The sequence below is a fragment of the Lactuca sativa genome, chromosome 8 (assembly GCF_002870075.4).
Source record: "Lactuca sativa cultivar Salinas chromosome 8, Lsat_Salinas_v11, whole genome shotgun sequence".
NCBI classification, from domain to species: Eukaryota; Viridiplantae; Streptophyta; class Magnoliopsida; order Asterales; family Asteraceae; genus Lactuca; species Lactuca sativa.
In genome coordinates, this window is record NC_056630.2 from 165873957 (window position 1) to 165899059 (window position 25103).

At 37.2% G+C, this 25103-nt stretch overlaps 2 protein-coding genes and 1 long non-coding RNA gene across 4 annotated transcripts; 1 reads left to right on the plus strand and 2 right to left on the minus strand.

The window, feature by feature from the left end:
- Positions 1 to 4197: 4197 nt before the first annotated feature.
- On the minus strand, positions 4198 to 6529 carry LOC111895277 (uncharacterized). Of its 2 annotated transcripts, none has more exons than XR_006185595.2 (2): positions 5133 to 6529; positions 4198 to 4634 (listed from the first exon to the last, which is right to left on the minus strand). It is a non-coding gene; the product is annotated as an uncharacterized LOC111895277 (long non-coding RNA). The 2 variants fall into 2 exon arrangements; XR_006185594.2 differs by having other exon boundaries at positions 4198 to 4643.
- Positions 4311 to 10089, plus strand: LOC111895268 (uncharacterized). The gene is made up of 13 exons (XM_023891361.3): positions 4311 to 4552; positions 7484 to 7566; positions 7644 to 7721; positions 7835 to 7963; positions 8050 to 8136; positions 8359 to 8412; positions 8499 to 8589; positions 8707 to 8777; positions 8851 to 8920; positions 9194 to 9246; positions 9335 to 9428; positions 9504 to 9601; positions 9837 to 10089. Exons 1-13 carry the CDS (start codon positions 4477 to 4479, stop codon positions 9924 to 9926), a joined length of 1074 nt encoding a protein of 357 aa, XP_023747129.1. The 5' UTR covers positions 4311 to 4476; the 3' UTR covers positions 9927 to 10089.
- Positions 10090 to 10338: 249 nt separating this feature from the next.
- On the minus strand, positions 10339 to 13027 carry LOC111895283 (uncharacterized). Its single transcript, XM_023891386.3, has 6 exons — positions 12898 to 13027; positions 12724 to 12782; positions 12582 to 12622; positions 11865 to 11913; positions 11709 to 11763; positions 10339 to 11247 (listed from the first exon to the last, which is right to left on the minus strand). Exons 3-6 carry the CDS (start codon positions 12588 to 12590, stop codon positions 11082 to 11084), a joined length of 279 nt encoding a protein of 92 aa, XP_023747154.1. The 5' UTR covers positions 12591 to 12622; positions 12724 to 12782; positions 12898 to 13027; the 3' UTR covers positions 10339 to 11081.
- Positions 13028 to 25103: the final 12076 nt, after the last annotated feature.

Sequence of the window (25103 nt, forward strand, 5' to 3'; positions counted from 1 at the left end):
CCCATTTTTTTTTAATATACGTGAAATATTTTAATAGATTATTACATTGTACATATTTTAAAAAGCAAAATAAATGGAAAAATCTAAACATTTTTTTTTAAATATTATTTTCGGAACTTGAATTAATGGAAAAAAAATTAAAAAAAAATCCCGTTTTTTTTTTTTTTAAATACGTGAAATATTCTAATAGATTATTACACTATACATGTTCTAAAAAATAATTTTAAAATGCATAATAAATGGAAAAATCCAAAAATTCTTTTTTTAAATATTATTTTCGGAACTTGAATTAACTAAAAAAATAAAAATAAATAAAAAATTGCGTCTCACGGTCTCACAAAATTAGGTCCTCTCAGTTGAACCTAACCCTATATATATATATATATATATATATATATATATATATATATATATATATATATATATATATATATATATATATATATATATATATATATATATATATATATATATAAATATATATATCCTCTACGACTAAGACCTATCAATGAAAGCATCACCTTTGCACTTAAGCAATAAAGATTTGAATTTATAATTTTTTAATTTTATTTTTTAGAACTGCCAAAGTTTTCAAATTAGAAAACTTAGTAAAACCCTAACAAAACTTTACTAATAAAAAATTTTACAAATATATTTCATATAACTTATAGGAATATATTTCATATAACTTATAGGAATGATCATCTATCATGTCATTCTCCACACAACTCCATTGTTGTTAGGAAATACGCACTACACCACTTGAAAAAGAAAAAAAAAGAATTAAAAAGTTGATTGTTTTGTTTTTCTTAACGGGTGTTGGAAAATGTTGAGAGGGCGAAATGGCTTAACACCACATGAAAGCATAACAATTTTCACATATGTTAAGAGATGTCATGTAAGCATAAAGTAATTGATGTTAAAACCATACCTCATAGCCTAAATGATATTTGGTTCCTTTATCACTCGGTTGGAACAAAAAAGGACTAAATATTTGGTTTCGAAATTAGAGTTTACTGTTTGGCTCATAAACGATTTACGTAGTTAACGTGATGCATATCGTAAATGAAACAAATGTTTTTTGTAATTTACATAATGCATGTCCTAAATGAAAGAAACGTTTTTGGTGATTACTCAATGCATATCCTAAAGAACAAATTATTGAAATGGTCCCTATGGTTTACAAAATTTCATGTTTGGTCCATATATTTTCATTTGCACTTGGATAGTCCCTAAGTAGTATTATTTATTATGGTCCTTATATTTTCATTTTTCATTTTTCATCCCCTCGTAGAGATGAAAAGACCATATTGTCCTTTGTCTTTATCTTCTTTTAGGTTTTTATTATTTATTTATTATTAATGAATATAAATGATTAAGTAAATATAAAATGGAGCCCTGGTGTTTTCAGATTGGTGGTGTCTTGTAGTTTCCTGGCGCCTGGTGGTTTCCGATGGCGTCTAGTGTTTTCCGGTGACATCTAGCGTGTTTCAATAGTGTTTGGTGTTTCCCAGTAGTGTTTTGTGTTTTCCAGCGACGTCTAGTGTTTTAATACATGGAGTTTGTATATGAATTTTTCATCTTCAATTCAAACATTATTCGGCTAGGCTGCCACTTGGTTTCAATATATATTTTTTCTTCATAATTCTAATTAATAGGTATATAATATTATAAGTTTCTCTATTTAAGTTACAGAAAGTTGCTTAAATTAGAAGGGTGCATGTAGCAAAAACTTCATCTGAAATCTATACCTTCACCGAAATATCTGCAAAAAGATTGATAGTCAGACATTCCAAATTTACAGCTATAAATCACATGTGCAACTTGAAGTGTATAAAAACCACACATTCTATCCTAATATAACTCGTTTTGTCCTTTTACTAATCATCATGTATCTGCAAAAAAAAAATATATGGAAATTGCAGCACACTATATCTAATGACTGCTCTAGGTTTTTTATGCACTCTGCTAAGTTTGCAACTATATGAAAATAGACTTCTTTAAATTCTGACAGGAGTTGCATTCATATTACGAGGATAAAGAAGAAAATATTTCATGTGATTATGTATATTTACAAAGAATGTGTGCCAAATGCATATGGTTTATGAGTAAAGCAGAATCATACTAGTATATGGAAGTTGAAAAGATAAAACCTATGTTGTTTGTTTTCTTCTAGTAGTGACATCGCATAAGCATTATGCATGGAATTAGGGCTGAAAATGTGAAACACTTACTTTAAGATAACATTAACCCAATTTGACATATATTGTCCCACCTTTATTCCCTAAGAAATCAGGATCTCATGGTGTAATATCATAAAATGCATGTTCAGTTTCATTCTCAATTTCTACACACACATCAAAACAAAATATCGTAAATGAAAAAAATAATTTTCATAATTTACTCGATGCATATCCTAAATGAAACAAACAATTTTCATAATTTACATAATGCATATCCTTAATGAAACAAACAATTTTTGTAATTTGCTCGATGTATATCCTAAATGAAACAAACGATTTTCGTAATTTACTCGATGCATACCCTAAATGAAACAAACGATTTTTGTAATTTATATAATGCATATCGTAAATGAAACACACAATTTTCACAATTTACATAATACATATCCTAAATGAAACAAACGGTTTTCGTAATTTACTCGATGCATATCCTAAATGAAACAAACAATTTATCTAATTTACATAATGGATATCCTAAATGAAACAAATGATTTTCGTAATTTACATAATGCATATCCTAAATGAAACAAACAATTTTCGTGATTTACATAATGCATATACTAAATGAAACAAACAGTTTTTGTAATTTACTCGATGCATATCTTAAATGAAACAAATGATTTTTATAATTTACTCAATGCATATCCTTAATCAAATAAACGATTTTCGTAATTTACATAATGCATATCCTAAATGAAACATACGATTTTCTTAATTTACATAATGACTATCCTAAATGAAACAAACGGTTTTCGTAATTTGCTCGATGCATATCCTAAATGAAACAAAAAAATTTTGTAATTTAGTCTATGCATGTCCTAAATGAAACAAACGATTTTCGTAATTTACTCGATGAATATCCTAAATGAAACAAACGATTTTCATAATTTACATAATGCATATCATAAATGAAACAAACAATTTTGGTAATTTACTCTTTGCATATCCTAAAGTACAAATTTCTGAAATGGTCCATGTGGTTTGCAAAAATTTCACGTTTGGTCCTATGTTTTTGTTTGCACTCAAACAGTCCCTAGGTTTTGGTTTTAATGCGTTTTTCATCCCCTCGTGGAAATGAAAAGACCATATTGTCCTTTGTCTTTATCTTTTTTAGTTTTTTATATTATTTATTTATTATTAATGAGTATAAACATTTATATAAACTTAAAATGGAACCCACCCAAAACCCTACACCCCACACTTCTCATGCACTTCTCTCTCATTTCAATTCACCACTGCTTCTCAAGCCCTCCCATCGGAAGCTTCATCAGACAAATAATAAACAATCACCACCACCACCATCGTTGTCTCTTATCTTTCCGAAAACACCGCCTCCCCTAAAAACATCTCTCCCTTCGTTGCCTGAAAACCGCTACTAAAACCTAAAAGCTTCTAGATCTGTTGCGATCATCGCCGTGAAGCCGCCAACGTCATAGTACTAAGAAGCAATGACCAGCAGATCCATTTCGGTGTCATGAAGCTACCCCAACCATAGTGATAAGAATGGGGGAAAACAAGTAAAGTGAACCACCACCACCTCTAAACACTTTACATAACTAATGGCGGAAAGGATGAGCAAGGAAGGAGCATATCCAGTCGATGGCCGGATCTCTCAGTGGATCAGATGGGGGCGTCGAGAACAATGCTTCTAGTGGTGTCTGGTGATGAAGATCGGTGGTTGATGGAGCAAATCAATAGATTTAAAGTGCAGATCGGTGGTGTCTTGTGGTTTCATGCTGCGATGTTTTCCGGTGACATTTGGTGTTTTCTGGTGGCGGCCGCTGATTTGCAGCGCAGACGAACTGAAATGAGAGAGAAGGATATGAGGGGTGTAGGGTTTTGGGTGGGTCCAATTTCAAGTTTATTTAATAATTTATATTATTTAATAGTAAACTAATAATATAAAAAACTGAAAAATATAAAGATAAAGGACAATATAGTCTTTTTAGCTCCATGAGGGATAAAAAACATAATAAAATCAAAACTTAGGGATCGTCCAAGTGTAAAAGAAAATGTAAAAACCAAACGTGAAATTTTTACAAACCACGGGAACCATTTTAGTAATTTGGTCCCTCCATTCGCATGCTATCACCTACAAGTACAACCACCACATATCGGAGGTGTTCCATCACTCTGACCTGCTCCCGTATCGCAATTACTCTGCTATAAATATAAACACAACATATCATCTCAACGTGTTCACGTCACTGTTGCTTGTAATAATTTTGAGAAGATGGAGTCCGTCGAATCAGCAGCCAACCTTCGTTCACAATTCCATGAAGTTCTTCGTAGTCGCCGTTCTCCTATAGGTAAGATTCTATCATGGATTTGGTCAATTTTTATGTTGATTAGTTGCGAATATTTGGACTCATCTCATACTCTCATACAACCCTGTGAATTCTTTGCCAAAAATAATTACACAATATAGAAAAATAAGGAGTAGTTATGGGATAGACATTGCAGCTAGACTGCTATTACTAGTAGATTTTTTTAGCTAACATAGTGGCTATGGAAATCCGAGCTATATATTTTTTTTTTTTTTGTATCTAGATTTGTTTATGAATATCGACAATTTCTTCAATCTAGTAAGCAAAAAATTAAGCTGGTGTAAATTTGTATATGAGTTTTGTTTCTTCAATTCAAAGTTTATTTGGCTGGGCTGCCACTAGGTTTCAAAATATTTTTTTTTCTTCATAATTCTAATTATAGGTATATAATATTATAAGTTTCTCTATTTAAATTACAAAAAGTTTTTTAAACTAGAAAATACTTCCTAAAACATCCATACCTTGATGGAAATATCTACAAAAAGATTGATAGTCAATATAAGGCATTCCAAATTTAAAACTATAAATCACATGTGCAACTAGAAGGGTATAAATGTCATACATGCTATCTTCATGTAACTCATTTTGTCCTTTTATTAATCATCATGTATCTGCAAAAAAAACATGGAAATTGCAGCACACTATATCGTAATGGAATGTAAAATACACATGAAATAAGTCAATAAGTCTATCAGACTACCACTTTAAACCTTCAATAACTTGACAGCATTGCATATATGATACTCATGATTTTTAATTATAAAATATAAAACTAAAAATATAATTTTAATATTTGTTACAAACAAAGGTTCTTGCATAAATACAAGAAAGAAACATTACAGTTTGTAAAAGTGGAGAGTTTTGGATAAAAAAACAAATGAGGGTTTATTTGCATTTACACTTGTATCATTTTGTTAATTCAGGGTCATATGTGCTGAACATTAATCTTTTTTTTTTTAACAGTCAATTATCTAATCCTGATTCTTAATGATATTTGTACTTCCATATTAGAGTAGGAATCAATAATCTGGTTTTTTGATGCAATCATCTCTTGTTTTGGTTTTACACCAATTTTGAGTTAATATATGGATGGATTTTGTAGAACAACGTATTTAATAGGCCAAAGTTGAGCAATGTGTTTACCAAAAACAAAAAGTACGCACGGATTTTTCACCTTTATTAGAAAGGAAGATGCAATCATGAAGAACAACAAACTCTAAATCTACATTGATCCATGTTCATTAGAGATATCAAAAATCAAAACCCCATCATGAATCACCATCGAATCGACTATTCAATGAAGTACCACCATTAATGTCCTCATTCAAGTTTCAACACACAATGAAATTTTCGTTTTGAAGTTTTAATTTAGGGAAAAGAAATGGACATTCAGCATCTGGGAATGTCTGGTTAAATGTAGTGACCTCCATTGCAGAACTTGTATAGATAGATCACAGAAAGTGGCAGTGATCAATGACAAATGTATTACCTGTAAAAGCCCAGACGCAAAGCTGAGGAAGAAGAAGAGGACAGCAGCGAGGACAATATCTACAAACAGACGTCAGACATAACGAAAATATAGGAAATCAAAGGTCATAGAAAGGGAAATCATAGATGACGGAATATCAATGGAAGAATCTATTACATGAAAGAACAACAAAACACAGAGAAAGAAGACGACAAGAGAAGAGAAGATGGGAATTCAAAGAAGCGACTTACAATACCTAAACCCCAAAAAAACGCCACGTATGTCACAAGAAACCCAAAAATCGCCACACTGAAACAAAAAGGAGCCCCTCCATAAATACCCCTTCGAAAGTGACAAGAATGCAGTCGATGGCGAAGAGGGAGGGAACAGATGCAGTCGATGATCTAATCTCCATCCAACAGTGACAAATGTGACGGTACTGGTTGCAGGATGCTTCTAGCGGCGTCCGATGATGTTCAGATCGGTGGTGTCTTGTGTTTTCAAGTTAATTTAATAATATATTAATATTATAAAGAAAATATAAAATAAAGGATAATATAGTTTTTTTTTTTTTTTTTTTTTTGATAAAAAAGCACAATAAAATAAAAACTTAAGGACCATCCAAATGCAAAAGAAACTGTAGGAACCAAACCTGAACTTTTAGTAAACCATAGGGACCATTTCAATAAATTGTTCTCTCCATTGGCACTATCACCTACAAGTACAACCACCACTTCCCATGAGGTCCTTGTGGGTCTCATTACACTCATCCCAATTAGACAATAATTACCCAATATAGAAAAATAAAGAGTAGTTATGGGATAGACATGGATGTTAGATAGCTAGTCGTAGTAGATTTCTTTTGAGCTAAGATAGTGGTTATGGAGTCCGAGCTAAATTGTGTGTTTTATGTATCTAAATTTGTTTATTAATATCGACGGTTTCCTCAATCTAGTAAGAGTAGTATAAGGCGAGTTGCTTTCATTATAAAATAACCCGTTTGATTGTCCATAGAAAAAGTGCAAAACTTGTCTTTCTATTGTAGCACCATGTTTCTTTGTTGTCCATTAAAGTAATTGAGAAGGAAAAACTAAGTTGGTGTAAATTTGTAAAATGTTAGGACTTAATTGAGAAAGCCTCATTTCTCTAACCTTATCAATTAAGTTGTTCTCGTGCATATGAACTCAAAAGAAAAATAACTAGTTTATCAGATTAAGTCATGACCCCATTAGGTAAAAAAAGAAACAACACCAAACTTTGTTCTTTATCTCTCATTGTCTTGTTAGGAGAGGAATTAAGTTTAACTTTTTTCATCAATAACTACTGTTATCACTCTTATCCTACCACTATTATATTTATCAATAATTTTTCATTGAAATATGACTTCATCTTTTTATTTGTCAAAATGTGGATTCATATTATATTTCTACTACTTTTGTTTTCAGTTTCGACACTATGTGCACTTCAGACGCTATCTGCAGAACCCGTGGTGGAACCCTTATTTCAGGGAATACCTGTTGACTTTGAGGTGGACATTACTTGACATATACTTCACCTTTTTGTTAATCTTCGTTAGAAGTTATCTTATTTGAACACTATGATCAGGTAATGAGATCCTACCCGAAAGCACGCATTAACGTCGAGGAACAACTCAATGAAGAAAACTTTTACTTACCCACTGAGGTAACTTAGACCATGTTTCTTTTTTCCGTTCAATGTTGACCGGATAAAGTTTAATATGAATATATGATGCATAAAGTTTAATATGATGAAACTTATTATTTTATTAAAATTAGGAAGGAGAGCAAGGGCGTCTGCCTGTGCTCATTTTGAGCATGAAAGAATGCACACAATCAAAAAGACCAGCTGTTGTTTTTGTACATCCATCAAATGCAAACAAAGAGTGGCTACGCCCTTCACTTGAGGTATAATATAAAATTACAAGGGTAGACTGGTCATTTCTTCATTTGACAAAAGACTTTGATCTAACGAGTTCTTCCTTTAATTTCAGGATTATGCTTCACGTGGATATATTGCAGTTGCCATTGATTCTCGTTACCATGGAGAACGTGCCAAAACCCCCACCGCCTATCAAGATGTGAGCACTGTAACCTTTATTTATTTTTATTTGGTTTATGCCAAAAAGAACAGGGCAAAATGCAAGAAAATTAGAAATAGCAACATAGTTCAATATATTTGTTTATTATAGCATCCTACTTTGAAAAGAATCTATCCAAATATAGCAATGGAGAATATACTAATTATCTTTCATGATATCAAAGCATAAATATAACTTCAATTCCATATATTCTGGATCCAGGCTCTTGTTTCAGCATGGAAAAGAGGTGACATAATGCCATTTATATATGACACGGTTATACTTTTTCACTCTTGAATTTTTCTAATGACATTCATTATATACTTTTAATGCTCAAATGTTTAACAATTATTATGTTTTAGGTGTGGGACCTTTTAAAGTTGGCAGATTATCTAACCACAAGAGATGATATAGACCATTCCAAGATAGGAATCACTGGGAATTCACTTGGAGGTTGAATTTTAATATTTTATTAAACACATCATCTAGAAATAACAAGAGTATATATATTCTTTTATTATGAATTATTATGCCTTTAAGTCCATAACTCATTATTGATATGTGATGCAGGAATGCATGCATGGTTTGCTGCTTTTGTGGATACACGCTATTCAGTGGTTGTCCCTATAATTGCTGTTCAGGTATTATTACTTTTGGACTTAATGGGATTAATTTACACTTAATCTAACCTGCTAACTTAATATGAATGTGTAGGGATTTCGGTGGGCCATAGATAATGATCAATGGCATGCTCGAGTTGACAGTATTAAGCCTGTGTTTGAAGGTAATTAAGACCTTACTTTACAAAAGGAATATAAAATCTCTATATCTTTTATGTTATTACTTCTATGTTTAATAAAACATGTAAGTTAAGTTATATATATATATATATATATATATATATATATATATATATATATATATATATATATATATATATATATATATATATATATATATTGGTGTTTAACGACTTTGAATTGTAATTTGTACAAATTTCCCTCATTTATTTCCGCAGATATATTTAGAAAAATTGTTTAAAAGTTTTTTTCTTCAGAAGCAAGGATTGATTTAGGGAAGGAAACTATTGACAAAGAGGTTGTGGAAAAGGTATGTTCCATAAAGATTGCTAAATGTGTTGTTGACATGGCATTTGGCTGGCGTCTAACTGTTGATGTTGTGCTACTATTTTGACCAGGTTTGGAACAGAATAGCTCCTGGTTTAGCATCTGAGTTTGACTCACCTTATACGGTGCCAATCATTGCACCACGCCCTTTGTTGATTATAAACGGTGAAATTACCGATCCACCCTCCTCTTCTTGATCCTTTTTTTCTGATGAAATGATATATTGGAAAAAACTATCAGGTGAAGACGATCCCCGTTGCCCAGTGGAAGGTATTGATGTTACCATATCAAAAACACGGAAGGCTTTCGAAGATGCCCAATGTTTCAATCATTTCAAGGTGTTGACTTTTAACTCTTGACTTTGCACCAATGTTTCTTGCTTTTTCTGAATGGGCTTATTCCACGGAATAGCTTCGTACTTTACTACCAGAGAATATTATTATGTTGCTATTGTGGGTAATAAATTGAGTAGATTGTCTATATAGGTAAAAAAAAAGTAAAGTATAATGTTATATGATGTAATATAGTGTTGTATATGAGGTAATAATGCGATTTATTATGAATGAAATTTAGGTGATAATTGAAGCAGGAATTGGACATGATGTGACATCATCAATGCTTAAAGAAGCGAGTGATTGGTTTGACAACTTTCTCAAACCATAGAAATTTCTCCTGCATAGCTATGTATCTTATGCTTGACTGAATATTAATGTATATTGGAAAAGTTTATGTATATCACCTAAATAAAGCTTTGACATTGTTATTTGTATTAAACACATGAGAAAGCCTTCCAATAAATGAAACTTATTCCAAATTCGATTAGGCATTTTCAGTTTTTTTTATTATAAATGTGAGGGCGAAATTTAACTATGTGTCTCAAGATTTATGTGGGTCCAATTTCAAGTTTATTTAATAATAAACTAATAATATAAAAAACTGAAAAATCTAAAGATAAAGGACAATATAGTCTTTTTTAGCACCATGGGGGCTGAAAAACACAATAAAATAAAAAACTTAGGGATCGTCCAAGTGCAAAAGAATATGTGGAAACCAAACGTGAAATTTTTGCAAACCACAAAAGGCCATTTAGTAATTTGTTCTCTCCATTAGCACTCTACCACCTACAAGTACAACCACCACATATCGGAGGTGTTCCATCACTCTCACCTGTTCCCTTATCGCAATTACTCTACTATAAATATAAACACAACATATCATCTCAATGTGTTCACATCACCGTTGGTCGTCGAAATTTTGAGAAGATGGAGCCCGTCGAATCAGCAGCCAACCTCCGTTCACAATTCCTTGAAGTTTTTTGTAGTCGCCGTTCCCCTATAGTATATGTAAGCTTCTTTCATAGATTTGGTCAATTTTGACGTTGATTTGTTGGAAACATTTTCGCTCATATCAAACTCTCCTCTACTCTCATACAAACCTTTGAATTCTTACCCAAAAATAATTACACAATATAAGAAAATAAGGAGCTGTTCTGGGATAGACATTGCAGCTAGACTGCTAGTAGTAGTATAAGATTTCTTTTTAGCTAAGATAGTGGATATGGAGATCCGAGCTAAATTATGTGCGCTTTATGTATCTAGATTTGTTTATGAATATCGACAATTTCCGCAATCTAGTAAGCAAAAAACTAAGCCAGTGTAAATTTGTATATGAGTTTTGTTTCTTCAATTAAAACATTATTTGGCTGGGCTGCCACTTGGTTTCAAAATATTTTTTTCTTCATAATTCTAATTAACAGGTGTATAATATTATAAGTTTCTCTATTTAAGTTACAAAAAGTTGTTTAAACTAGAAAATACTTCATCTGACATCCATACCTTGATCGAAATATCTACAAAAAGATTGATAGTCAATATAAGGCATTCCAAATTTACAACTATAAATCACATGTGCAACTTGAAGTGTATAAAAGTCATACATGCTATCTTCATGTAACTCATTTTTCCTTTTAATAATCATCATGCATCTGCAAAAAAAACATGGAAGTTGCAGCACACTATTTCGAAATGGAATATAAAATAGACAATAAATAAGTCAATAAGTCTATCAGACTACCACTTTAACACTTGTATTCATTTAATGTCTCGAGCCTCCCGAATTCCATGAATATATCTAATAGCTCTATGTTTTTTATGCACTCTGCTAAGTTTGCAACAGTATGAAAATAGACTTATTTAAATGTTGATAGAAGTTGTATTCAAATTACGAGGACAAAGAAGAAAAGATTTCATGTTATTATGTATATTTACAAACACATAAACATAAAGAATGGGTGCCAAATGCATCTGGTTTATGAGTATAGAAAAATCATATATGGAAGTTGAAAAGATAAATTAAACCTATGTTGTTTGTTTTCTTATAGCAGTGACCTGCATCAGCATAAACATTAATGCATGAAATCAGGTCTGAAATATGTGAAGCACTTACTTTAATAGCATTAAGCCAATTTGACATATATTGCCCCCACCTACATCCTCGATGTCTATACAAAAAAATAATAATAATAATAATAAAGAAATAAAAAAAATTAAAGATATTTACTTTAATACAATTTCAGAAAAAAAAACAAAACAAAATATGTACCTTGAAAGAGCGCCATACTGGCAGAAAGCAACCATAAACCTTCAATAACCTGACACCATTGCATATATGACACTCAAGATTTTAATTTATTTATAAAAGAAATGAAAAATATAATTTTAATTTTTGTTACAAACAAAGGTTCTTGCATAAATACAAGTAAGAAACATTACAGTTTGTAAATGTGGAGATTTTTGGATAAAAAGTATATGATGGTTTATTTGCATTTACACTTTAATCATTTTGTTACAATATTCAGGGATGAACTTTAACCTTTTTTTACAGTCAATTATCTAATTCTTATTCTTAATGATCTTGGTACTTTCATATTAGGGGTAGGAATCAATAATCTAGTTTTTTGATGCAATCATCTCTAATCTCTTGTTTTGGTTTTACACCAATTTTGAGTTTATATGTGGATGCATTTTGTAGAACATGTGTTTAATAGGCCAAAGTTGAACAATATGGTTACCAAAAACAAAAGGTATGCATGCATTTTTCACCTTTATTAGAAAGAAAGATGCAATCATGAATAACAACAGACTACTAATCTCCATTCATCGATGTTCATTAGAGATATTAAAAATCAAAACCCCATCATGAATCACCATAGAATCGACTATTCGATGAAGTACGACCATTAATGTCCTCATTCATGTTTCAACACATAATGAAATTTTGTTTTGAAGCTTTAATTTAGGGGAAATAATAGAAACTAACCGATTCCATAGCTGAGCACCAATTTTGTCCCAAAACGGAAACTAAGCATGTGGGAATGTTTGGTTACATGTAGTGACCTCCATTTCAGAACATGTATAGATAGCTCACAGAAAGTGGCATTGATCAATGGAAAAAGTATTACCTGTAAAAGCGCAGATGCAAAACTGAGGAAGAAGAAGAGGACAGCAGCGAGGACAATCTCTACAAACAGACATCAGACATAAGAGAGAAGCAGAGAATAACGAAAATACAGGATATCAATGGTCATAGAAAGGGAAATCACAGACGACGGAAAATCAATCGAGGAATGTATTACCTGAAAGAACAAAACACAGAAAGAAGACGACAAGAGAAGAGATGAGGGAAATTCAAAGAAGCGACTTGCAATACGTAAACCCCAGAAAACGCCACGTATGCCACAAGGAGCTCAAAAGTCACTATATAGAAACAAAAAGGAGCGCCTCCGGAAGCAACCCAATAATTGATTGTTCATTATTAATTATGAGTTGACATCTATAGAAATTGTAAATTAATATTTATGATATTTTGTATTTTCATTGTTTTTAACTAGTTGTGAGATCTATATGATATATGGGTTGGGGAAATAGAAAAAGTTACATTTGAAGATATAAACAAAAATTTATATGAATTTTAAAATTTAAAATTTGAATTTAATATGAAACATATTAAATACAATATATATATATATATATATATATATATATATATATATATATATATATATATATATATATATATTTTAATTTATTGAGTATTTTTAATTAACGCAATTATTAATTAATGTGTAAATTTGATTTATTAATTAAGAAAAGATAAAGAATGAGAAAATAACAAATAGAAAAAATATTTATTCAAAAATATCAAAAAATGACTTGTCTTAAAGTTAATATAAGAGCCACATTAACCAAAAAAAAAAAAATTATTTATTAGAGTTGATTTGTAAGCCATATAGAAATTTCTTGTAATCTCTTAAAATCGTTTTAGCTTGATCCTATTTGTTAAATTCGGTTTAAATGTTTTGAAATTTATTATTATTAATGTGTTGTGTTGCTTTTATAACTTTAGTAGCATTGGCTATAACCCGATTTAAGGTTTATTTGTTTTTATGAGCTATCCTTTAATTAATCGAGTTTAAATACCTCAAGTTATATAAATATCAAACTACTCAAATTTTAAACTATCCTTTATGTTGTAAATTGCTTTATATACTACTTATTATTTTTTATATTTACATTTAAATCATCATATGAAATTGAGTTGCTTCATAACTTTTGGTATGTGTTTTATGAATGATTGCTATTATGATTGTATTAAAGGACGAAGTAGCACTTGACCCTATTTTAATATCTAAGCATAAGCAAGATACATTACAGGATCAAACACTAAAATTAGTATATTAGCATCACTTCATATATTTATGTCAAATGGGATTTTAAAAAATATTTTAATTGTGAAATACAGTTTTTTAAAACAAAATATAGATTTGCTTCAGCTTTTTAAAGTGAAAGTTAAAAAGTTTTAAGAAAAATATGAGAAATGCAAGAGCAAATCAATCAAGAAATGAGTTCAACTTCCACAAAATATCTATATTATAAAAAAAATGAAACATAAACTCAATACAACATGTAGTTAGACTTTTAACTAAAAAAATATTAACAATCTCACATTTTTTATGCAATTAAAACACAGACTCAAACTCTATTTCGTATAAGGCCATATATTCACCCTAAAATGCAAGAAAATAAAGCATATATGTTCATTTTTTCACCCAGATTTGCCATAGAGGGAATGTGCGAAACACCTTCCTGAAATATCATAACAATAATACACATAATTAGATTTGCTAACTGTGATAATAATTGTATACAAGCAATTCTTGATCTCATAAGTTCCCTTGCCCTATTATTTATATTTAAAGTTTCAATGACAATGTAAAAGTGAAGCAAACACATAATAAAAAAGTTTCAAATAACTGCAGCTAGAAGCTTTAATTAGGATCATGTCTAAAATCATGAACATTACCGTATCTTTAACCCAAAAGTGCAGCCACCATGAAGAGCATTAGTCATTCACATCCATTCGCACACACACTTATTCAGTCACAGTCACACAAACACAATCATATAACCACACGCATACAATGCCAAACTTAGACACAAACAACCACGAACATATGATAAAAAAGATATTTGCAATATTTGATAGGGAAATTTAAAAAAAAAATAGAAAATTCTGATTTCACAAATTATATAGAAAAAAATAAAATCACAATATCTCAATTCATCAACTCCATATCTCCTTAGGTTGTTTATCATCTCTGGATTTTAAGATTATGTGATCTACAAATTGACCATATGAAGAATTGCATAAGCAAACCTTTATGTAAAGATGAATCAGAATTACATAATTAGATTGAACAATACTTATATGTAACGTCCCAAAATTCAAGACTAAAAATTTCTTTTATAAAACATTACTTAAAACATAATTATCAATCCATAACATAGTCAGAGTATTAATTTCCAAACATATGTTCATTATCAGAGTAAAACATCCCAGGCTGTCTAATCTATGGTGTGTGCTATGCGATCACCCCGAGCTCGTTCCTCCTCTAACGGAGGTACCTAAAACCAAAACTGAAAACCGTAAGCACGAAGCTTAGTGAGTTCCCCAACCTACCACATACCATGCATAACCACATACTGCACACACTGAGCCACACCCGCTATTCTGGGCCTCGCCCCCTACCTCGGGTCTCGCCCACTACGACGGCCTCACCGCTCCAGGCCTCGCCTGGCTTCGAGCCCCGCTCGGATACAGATCTGTTTCGCTTAGGCCTTACCTGTCATTAGGCCTCGCCCACCAACAATACTACCACATAAACATATCGCAACACATACACTAAACATATACTACCGAATCAAGTTCTAAAGGCCTCGCCTATCTTGGGCCTCGCCGATGTCGTGCAACTGATGAGTCATGGAACCCCGTCCACGCTCTTACTGATAGTGAGATACGGGCCCGACCCACACTCACTCTTTCCTTAACCTGGGCCTCGCCCCTACTCTGCTACTAATGAGACATGGAACATTGTCCATACTCTGCTGCTGGTGAGATACGGGACCTCGCCCACACTTACCTTCCTACCAGGCACGTACATGTATCACACAGACAACAAGTATAAATATCATGCAAACCATTCCTTGGGCACCCGCCCGCTACACTGGACCTCGTCATGAATATCATACTAGCATACTGTGTCTAGGCTAACCCCCGGGTCTTCCTACTCATAACTACATGGGTCGACATTGAAACATCCCAAAAATACGACCCAAAAATTTTGTTTTTAAATAATAATAAAAGTCATAACACTGAATGCCATATAATAAAACCATACGTCAGATATCCCAAAAGCCATTATAAAAATGTCGTATCAAAAACTGTATCAAATCACATTTAAATATCTGAACAAAACTTCCCAAGAATAAAGCTGAAGCTGTGGTGGGTGCAATGCTATCATCCTGAGCTCTTCCCTTTGCTTGCGGAAGTACTTGAAACCAAAACTGAAACTATAAGCACGAAGCTTAGTGAGCTCCCCCAAACTACCACATACCATACAATGACATATAAAGCACATACTAGGCCTTGCCCACTGCATTGGACTGAAGTCCGGAAACTGCATCGGACCGGAGTCCGGAAACTGACCAAGGCCTTGCCCTCTGCATCGGACCAAAGTCCGGAAACTGCATCAGACCGCAGTCCGGAACTGACTGGGACCTTGTCCCCTGCATCGGACCGAAGTCTGGAACTAACTGCATCGGACCGAAGTCCGGAACTGACTGGGACCTTGTCCCCTGCATCGGACCGAAGTTCGGAACTGACTAAGCATAGCATAACATAAACACAATTCAACTAGCATAAACACATATACTGCATACCGCATCGGATTGATGTCTGGAACACATAACACATAAACATGCTTGAATCATAAAGACATCAAGCACCCTGAACTACTGCATCGGACCGAAGTCCGAAACTGACTGCTAACTAAACGGGCCGGCATTGTGGCCATAGACCCGTTCCTACTGGAAGGAAACTCACCTCGTGGTGCTGACTGCTGAATTCATGTATGAGAAATCCCTGACTGTTGCTCCGACTGCTTCCCAGCTATAATGGGAAATAAATACTAAATCAGAATACGGATTCGTCTATGGGTAAAATGACCATTTTACCCCTACTATGGTGTGAGACACAACATGGCTCAACACCTTCATTCCTTCCAAATCCATCTATGGCCCCACTATAGGCCCACTAATGGCCCAATTTGTATATTGGGCCTAGAACCCTTTTATTGGGCCTTACCCAAGCCCAATACTAAATCCTTGGTCCTTGGCAACTGAATTCTGATGGGCCATAAAGGCCCAAGGACCTAAGCCTGAAACCCAGCCCACACCGAGGCCCAACACTCGAAGCCCAAACTGGTAGCGTACGCGGGGCGTACACCAAGGTACGCTGAGCGTATTGGCTGCTAGCTTGTACGCAACGCGTACTTCCTTGTACATCCAACGTATAGCTCTGTTAAGCCAACATCTCATTAAGTGCTCAATAATCTGATCCATAAGCTACAAATCCAGATCCTAAGCTTAATCCATGACTTAAGCCATAAAATTGCTTACTTGATGGCTTACAAGTATCATAAAGGCTCAAACTTCCACATATAACATTCTACTTACATGAAACCAACTAGATCTCATGAATGGCTCCATATAAGCCACAAAGATCGAAACTTTACTGCTATGGGGACACTTGAGCTTCAAGGATAGGAATCCCAAGTTCCAAAAACGAAGTTGCAAGATAAAGGTCCTTCCTTTGGACCTAAAAGGTCCAAACTTCCAGAAAATCCTAGATCTAAACTTACAAGAGGAAAGTTGAAAGCTTTATACCTCTTTTGAATGCCAAAAGAAAGGATGATCCTAGATCTATGAGTTCAAGGTGCTCAACTTCTTCTTCTTCCACTTCTCTTCTCCTCCTTCTTCACAAAAATAAGCTCTAAGATCATACACATACAAAAAAGGAGCAAAGGGGACGAACTAGGGTTTCTCTGGAGTGAATGATAAGTGAGGAGTCCAAATGGAAGGCTATAATGGGGTTTAAATACGCCTCAACCCCTAAAATTAGGGTTTGCCACCTGATCACGTACGCTGGGCGTACCTTAAGGTACGCTGCGCGTACGCTCAACCTCCCCGCGCTTCATTTAAGCAGTACGCCTAGCATACAAGGGGGTTACGCCCCGCGTACGGCTTATGGGTTGCTTACCCTTCGACCCAACATAAAAGTCCACTCACAATATCAATTAAGTTATGGCCCAAAATAAACTTGAAGAATTAAGTAGTTTTTATACCTCGGAAACGATCGTTACAAATCTCCCCCTCTTGAATCAGACTTCGTCCTCGAAGTCTGCTGCCACTGAATCTGAAAATAACACCGGGTAATGCTCCTGCATCTCCTCCTCTGATTCCCACGTCCACTCTGACCCCTTCCGGTGCTGCCATTGCACCTTCACTAGCTGAATTACCTTGTTCCTCAAGGTCTTTGCCTTTCGGTCTAGAGTCGCGACCGACCTCTCAATATAATTCAGGCTGCTATCAACCTGAATGTCCTCTAAGGGAACAACTGCTGACTCATCCACCAAACACTTCCTCAATTGGAAAACATGGAAAGTGTTGTGGATCTGGCTAAGCTCTGCCGGAAGATCCAACCGGTAAGCAACCCGACCCACCCGGGCTAGAACCCTAAAAGGACCAATGAACCTGGGGCCCAGCTTGCCCCTCTTCCAAAATCTGATGACACCCTTCCAAGGTGATACCTTCAGGAGGACCATGTCGCCTTCCTAAAACTCCAAGTCTGATCGCCTCTTGTCGGCGTAACTCTTCTGCTGACTCTGCGCAGTCAGTAGCCTACTGCGTACCTGCTGGATCAACTCTGTCATCTTGAGCACCACTTCGGTGCTCCTAGTGACACGCTGACCGACCTCGCCCCAACAAATTGGGGTCCTACACTTTCTCCCATATAGCATCTCGAAGAGAGGTCAGTCAATACTCGCATGGTAACTGTTGTTATACGAAAATTCAGCTAACGGAAGATACGTATCCCAACTGCCATCGAAATCTAGGACATATGCCCGAAGCATGTCCTCCAGGGTCTGAATCGTCCTCTCATTCTGTCCGTCTGTATGGGGGTGGAAAGCGGTGCTGAAATGGAGACGAGTGCCCATCTCGTCATGAAACCGCTTCCAAAATCTGGAAGTAAAACGGACATCTCGGTCTGACACCATAGAAACAGGCACTCCATGCCGTGCCACAACCTCTCGCACATAAATATCGGCTAGTTTCTCCGCCGATATACTCTCCTGGATCGGTATAAAATGAGCACTCTTTGTCAACCGATCCACAATAACCCAAATCAAATCCACACTGGAATGTCTAACGGCTGCAACTTGTCGTGGGGCCTCTGCTACTCTGCCTTGACCTTCCTACAGGTCAGGCACCTCTCCACATACCAGGCAACATCCCGCTTCATGCAGGGCCACCAATAATCGGGTCGAAGATCCCTATACATATTTGTCGCCCCTGGATGGATGGAAAATCGAGACTTATGAGCCTCGTCCATCAACACCTGCCGTACTCCGCCCCAATACGGTACCCATACACTCCCATGAAGAGTCAACAATCCTCGACTATCGTAGTCAAAAGAAGCTACTCGGCCCACAATCCTCTCACACTTCTGTGTCTCCTCCTTGAAGCCCTCGGCCTGCGCCTCTTTGATTTGCTCCAACAATGGAGTAATCACAGTCATCCTCCAACAAATATCTCTGATCAAGGCCACTGTTGCCTTGCAACTCAGGGCGTCGGCCACTACATTGGCCTTCCCTAGGTGATATAAGATCTCACAGTCATAATCTTTCAACACATCTAACCATCGCCTCTCACTCATGTTCAGATTCGGCTGATCCATGAGGTACCTCAAGCTCTTCTGATCCGTGTAAATGGTACAACGGACCCCTAGAGGTAATGTCTCCAAATCTTGAGGGTGAACACCACTGCCCCCAACTCTAAATCATGCGTGGGATAATTAGCCTCGTGAGGCTTCAACTGTCTCGAGGCGTAAGCTATCACACGACCTCGCTGCATCAACACTGCTCCCATACCTGTGATCGAAGCATCAAAATAAATCACAAAATCCTCTACTCCCTCTGGCAGGGCAAGAATCGGTGCCTGGCACAATTTTTGCCTGAGGGTCTCAAATGCTGCTTGCTGCTCAGGCCGCAGCGAAACACTACCGACTTCTTAGTCAGTCGGGTGAGCGGTACTGCTATCTTGGAGAAATCCTGAATGAACCTCCTATAGTACCTTACCAAACCTAGGAAACTCCGAATCTCAGATGGAGACCTCAAAACCTCCCACTGCATCACGGCCTCTATCTTGGCCGGATCTACCAAAATACCCTTCTGGTTGATGAGGTGTCCAAGGAGCTGCACCTCGCGCAACCAGAACTCGCACTTGGAGAACTTTGCAAAAAGTCTCTCCTTCCTCAAAATCTCTAGCACCTCCATCAGGTGCTCCTCATGCTGCTCCTGAGTCTTGGAATAAACCAAGATGTCATCAATGAATACTATCACTGATCGATCCAACAACGGTCTACATACGCGGTTCATGAGGTCCATGAACATGGCCGGGGCGTTGGTGAGCCCAAACGGCATCACCACGAACTCATAATGACCGTACCGGGTCCTGAAAGCAGTTTTCTGCACATCCTCATCCCTGACTCTCATCTGATGATACTCGGAGCATAAATCGATCTTGGAAAACCAAGACGCTCCATGCACCTGATCAAACAAATCATCTATCCTTGGGAGTGGGTAACGGTTCTTCACCGTTACCTTATTCAACTCCCGATAATCAATACACATACAGTGCGACCCGTCCTTCTTCTTCACAAACAAAATCGGTGCTCCCCAGGGCGAACTGCTCAGCCTGATAAAACCCTTGTCTAACAGCTTATGCAGCTGCGTAGACAACTCCTGCATCTCTGGGGGAGCCAATCGATATGGTGCCTTAGCTATCGGAGCCGCGCCAGGGATTAGGTCAATCCCGAACTCGACCTGCCTCTCAGGAGGTATTCAAGGCAAATCATCTAGAAATAGATCCGGGTAGTCTCGCACTACCGGAACATCATCAACTGTTATCTTGCCCTTCTCCCGGGCATCTAAAACATAGGCAACGTAACCGATACAACCCTGCTGAAAATAGCGCCTCGCTCTCGCCGCTAAACATAGAACTTGTCCGCGATGTGACCTTTTGCCCTGAATCACTAAATCTCCCCCACTGGGAGTGCGAACCCTCACTAACTGCAGCTCACAATCTATCACCGCCCCATTGGGGCTTAGCCAATCCATACCTACTATAACCTTATTCCCTCGCAAGGGAATAGGGACCAAGTCCACCGGAAACTGCTCATCGAATAACTGTAGGGAACTCCCTCTGTGCACCCTTGCAACCCTAACGGTTCTATCAGCTGCTATCTCAACCTCAAGTGGACAATCTAGCTCCCATGGAGCTTTGCTAAACCTCTTACTAAGTGCAAGAGAGACGAATTATCGGGTAGCCCCCGAATCGAACAATACAGAAGTTGATATGTCGTTCACTGAGAACGACCCTATACAAAACATATAATGATAAGAAACAATCAATAATAAATGCAAAGGTACGGAGAAAAATACATACCTGTCACCACGTCAGGAGTCGCTCGCACCTCCTCTACTGTCAACAGAAAAGCCCTACTCTTTGCCACTGGGGTCTCAACTCGGCCCTGACGGCCATCTGTAATCCTCAGAGTAGCAGGGGCAGGTGCTGACACCTTCCCTGCAGCAGCTAAACTCGGACATTGGGACTTTTTATGTCCCCTCTGATTGCAATGGAAGCAAATCAGATCTGATGCCGCAACGGCGGTAGCAGTGGCTGTACAATCTCTGCTCATATGCCCAGTGTGACCGCACTTGTAGCAGCCGGCACTCCCTGCTTTGCACGCCCCATCGTCCAATCTCCCACACTTGCCACACCTAGCGTGGCTCTGCTGACTCCTAGCTCTGTGATCTGAACCCTTGGGCTTCTTGCCCGAACTCCCTAAACCTGGAGCCGCCTTCGACTTCCTCTTTATCTCCATCTCAAGGTCAATCTCTCTCTCTCTCTCTCTCTCTCTCTCTCTCTCGCCCTATCAATCATGTCATCCAACGTCTTACAGCTGGACCGGCTCACGAACTGGCGGATATCACTCCGCAGCATCTCATGATAACGGGCTTTCTTCATTTCCTCATCAGCTGCGTACTGAGGAACAAGAAGAGCCCTCTCCCTGAACTTGGCGGTAATCGCTGCCACTATCTCTGTAGTCTGAGTAAGATCCTGAAACTCTCTGGCTAACTGCTGCACCTCAATGACCGGTGCGAACTCAGCTCTGAACCAGTTAGTGAAATCAGTCCACGTCATAGCATCCAAAGCTGCGTCATCCCCAATGGCATGACCAACCTCCTCCCACCAATCCTGTGCCATGTCCTTCAGAAGACAGGACGCCAATCTGACCTTTTCCCCCTCGAAACATCTGCTAGTGCGGAAAGCGTTGGCCATATCTGCCAACCATCTAGTACTCGTTATGGGGTCCCACGCCCCGTTATAATCTAGAGCTCCGCATGCCTGGAACTCCCTAAAAGTAAGTGTGGGCGACCCCATCATGGCCGCCATCTCAGCACGGAAGGTGCTCAACCTCTCATCCATCAACTCTAAGATACCCTCCTTGATCGAACCGAAGATCACAGGAGTCTGCTCAAGTATGGTTCGAGTAATCTCTGAAGAGAGAAACTCCCTAGTCTGCTCATCCATCTGCCCGGCCTCTGGGCCTGGTCCTAATCCCCCTCCGGCACCTGAACTGCCAACTGCTGGTCTAGGGCGTAATACTACCATTCTGAAGCACATAAAAAAGACATCAAGAACACTGATATATCTTGAGGGATCACTACTACCACTAGCTTCTTGGTCTCATCTCAGCTTTCCTTGATTCGAGTACAGATCCTCTGCTTTCAGTAGTACGGGCCCATGCTACCTTCCACATCTATCCGTACTTTCCTCAAGTACTGCCTCGACTTCACCAAGTCACTTCTACTACTACCGATCTCTACTGCTCTCATCCTAGGCTTGCCCTAGGGAATTCTCTGACTCCACCCAATCTAGTCCCCAGCTGCTGAAGGCCTCCCTGTAATGCCAATTAGCCATTACCTGAATACCATCACATGTGATGAGGCTCAGATAATCCTTCGAGTAAAAGACTCGTCCCTACAACGGTTAGACTCAAACAAGAGCTACGCAATAGGGTGAAATCCAGCACTCTGAGATTATTCAACCCTGATCATATGTGATGTGACGTATTCACCTAACGGCTAACTCCCATCAATTAGAGTCCTACAAAGCACAAAGCAAGCAGCATTCAGACACAGGTAACTACTCAACCAAATCTATTCTCATAACGAGAAAATGTGCTAGCATGCAATTTGTAAGCTCATACTATCAGGCATAACCTAAACAGGCTATCCTACTGCTGTCTACTCAATACTAGCATACAACTCTCATAAAGTTGATTCACATATAGCAGGCACATAAGGCATCCTCCTAGATCCTTAGCCCTATTTTAGCACGCTGTTCTACTGAAACTAATAACTCATAACATAAACTCGTATGGGTAATTTGGGAGCATTTCTTGAGCTCGGCTGATCGCATTCACCACACCCCTTTTCTCTTTTCAAAGTCCGTTTCTTTCTAAAAAAAATTCTTTTCACTTTTCTAAAACTTTATTCTTTTGAAAACATTTTATCACTTCCTTAGTTTGAGTTCAGACACACTCGGAAGTGTGTCCGAATCCCTCAAACGAAGGCTCTGATACCAACTTGAAACATCCGAAAAATACGACCAATTTTTTTTTAAATAATAATAGAAGTCATAACACTGAATGCCATATAATAAAACCATACGTCAGATATCTCAAAAGCCATCATAAAAATGTCGTATCAAAAACTGTATCAAATCGCATCTAAATATCTGAACAAAACTTCCTAGGAATAAAGTTGAAGTTGTGGTGGGTGCAATGCTATCATCCTGAGCTCTTCCCTTTGCTTACGGAAGTACCTGAAACCAAAACTGAAACTGTAAGCACGAAGTTTAGTGAGCTCCCCCAAACTACCACATACCATACAATGACATATAAAGCACATACTAGGCCTTGCCCACTGCATCAGACTGAAGTCCGGAAACTGCATCGGACCGTTGTCCAGAAACTGACCAAGGCCTTGCCCTCTGCATCGGACCAAAGTCTGGAAACTGCATCGGACCGGAGTCCGAAACTGAGTGGGACCTTGTCCCCTACATCGGACCGAAGTCCGGAACTAACTGCATCGGACCGAAGTCCGGAACTGACTAAGCATAGCATAGCATAAAGACAATTCAACTAGCATAAACACATATACTGCATACTGCATCGGACTGAAGTTTGAAACACATAACACATAAACATGCTTGAATCACAAAGACATCAAGCACCCTGAACTACTGCATCAGACCGAAGTCTGGAACTGACTACTAACTAAACGGGCCGACATTGTGGCCGTAGACCCGTTCCTACTGGAAGGAAACTCACCTCTTGGTGCTGACTGCTGAACTCCTGAATGAGAAATCCCTGACTGCTACTCCTACTGCTTCCCAACTATAATGGGAAATAAATAGTAAATCAGAATAGGGATTCCTCTATGGGTAAAGTGACCATTTTACCCCTACTATAGTGTGAGACACAACATGGCTCAACACCTTCATTCCTTCCAAGTCCATCTATGGCCCCACTATAGGCCCACTAATGGCCCAATTTGCTATATTGGGCATGGAACCCTTTTATTGGGCCTTACCCAAGCCCAATACTAAATCCTTGGTCCATAGTAACTGAATTCTGATGGGCCATAAAGGCCCAAGGACCCTAAGCCTGAAACCCAGCCCACACCGAGGCCCAACACTCGAAGCCCAAACTGGTAGCGTACACGGGGCATACACCAAGGTACGCTGAACGTACTGGCTGCTACCTTGTACGCAGCGCATGCTTCCTTGTAGGCCCAACGTACAGCTCTGTTAAGCCAACATCTCATTAAGTGCTCAATAATCCGATCCATATGCTACAAATCCAGATCCTAAGCTTAATCCATGAATTAAGCCATAAAGTTGCTTACTTGATGGCTTACAAGTCTCATAAAGGCTCAAACTTCCACAAATAACATTCTACTTACATGAAACCAACTAGATCTCATGAATGGCTCCATATAAGCCACAAAGATCGAAACTTTACTTTTATGGGGACACTTGAGCTTCAAGGATAGCAATCCTAAGCTCCAAAAACGAAGTTGCAAGATAAAGGTCC

Bases quoted from the DNA above. Each gene is read 5' to 3' on its own strand.
- LOC111895268 (XM_023891361.3), top strand. From the start codon at position 4,477: ATGGAGTCCGTCGAATCAGCAGCCAACCTTCGTTCACAATTCCATGAA. The intron at 8,413-8,498 runs GTTATACTTTTT...ATTATGTTTTAG, and splicing joins TGCCATTTATATATGACACG to GTGTGGGACCTTTTAAAGTT. The intron at 8,590-8,706 runs GTTGAATTTTAA...TATGTGATGCAG, and splicing joins CACTGGGAATTCACTTGGAG to GAATGCATGCATGGTTTGCT.
- LOC111895283 (XM_023891386.3), bottom strand. The intron at 11,764-11,864 runs GTACATATTTTG...TTTTTTGTATAG, and splicing joins CAGTATGGCGCTCTTTCAAG to ACATCGAGGATGTAGGTGGG. The intron at 11,248-11,708 runs GTAAGTGCTTCA...TTTTTTTTGCAG, and splicing joins ATTGGCTTAATGCTATTAAA to ATGCATGATGATTATTAAAA.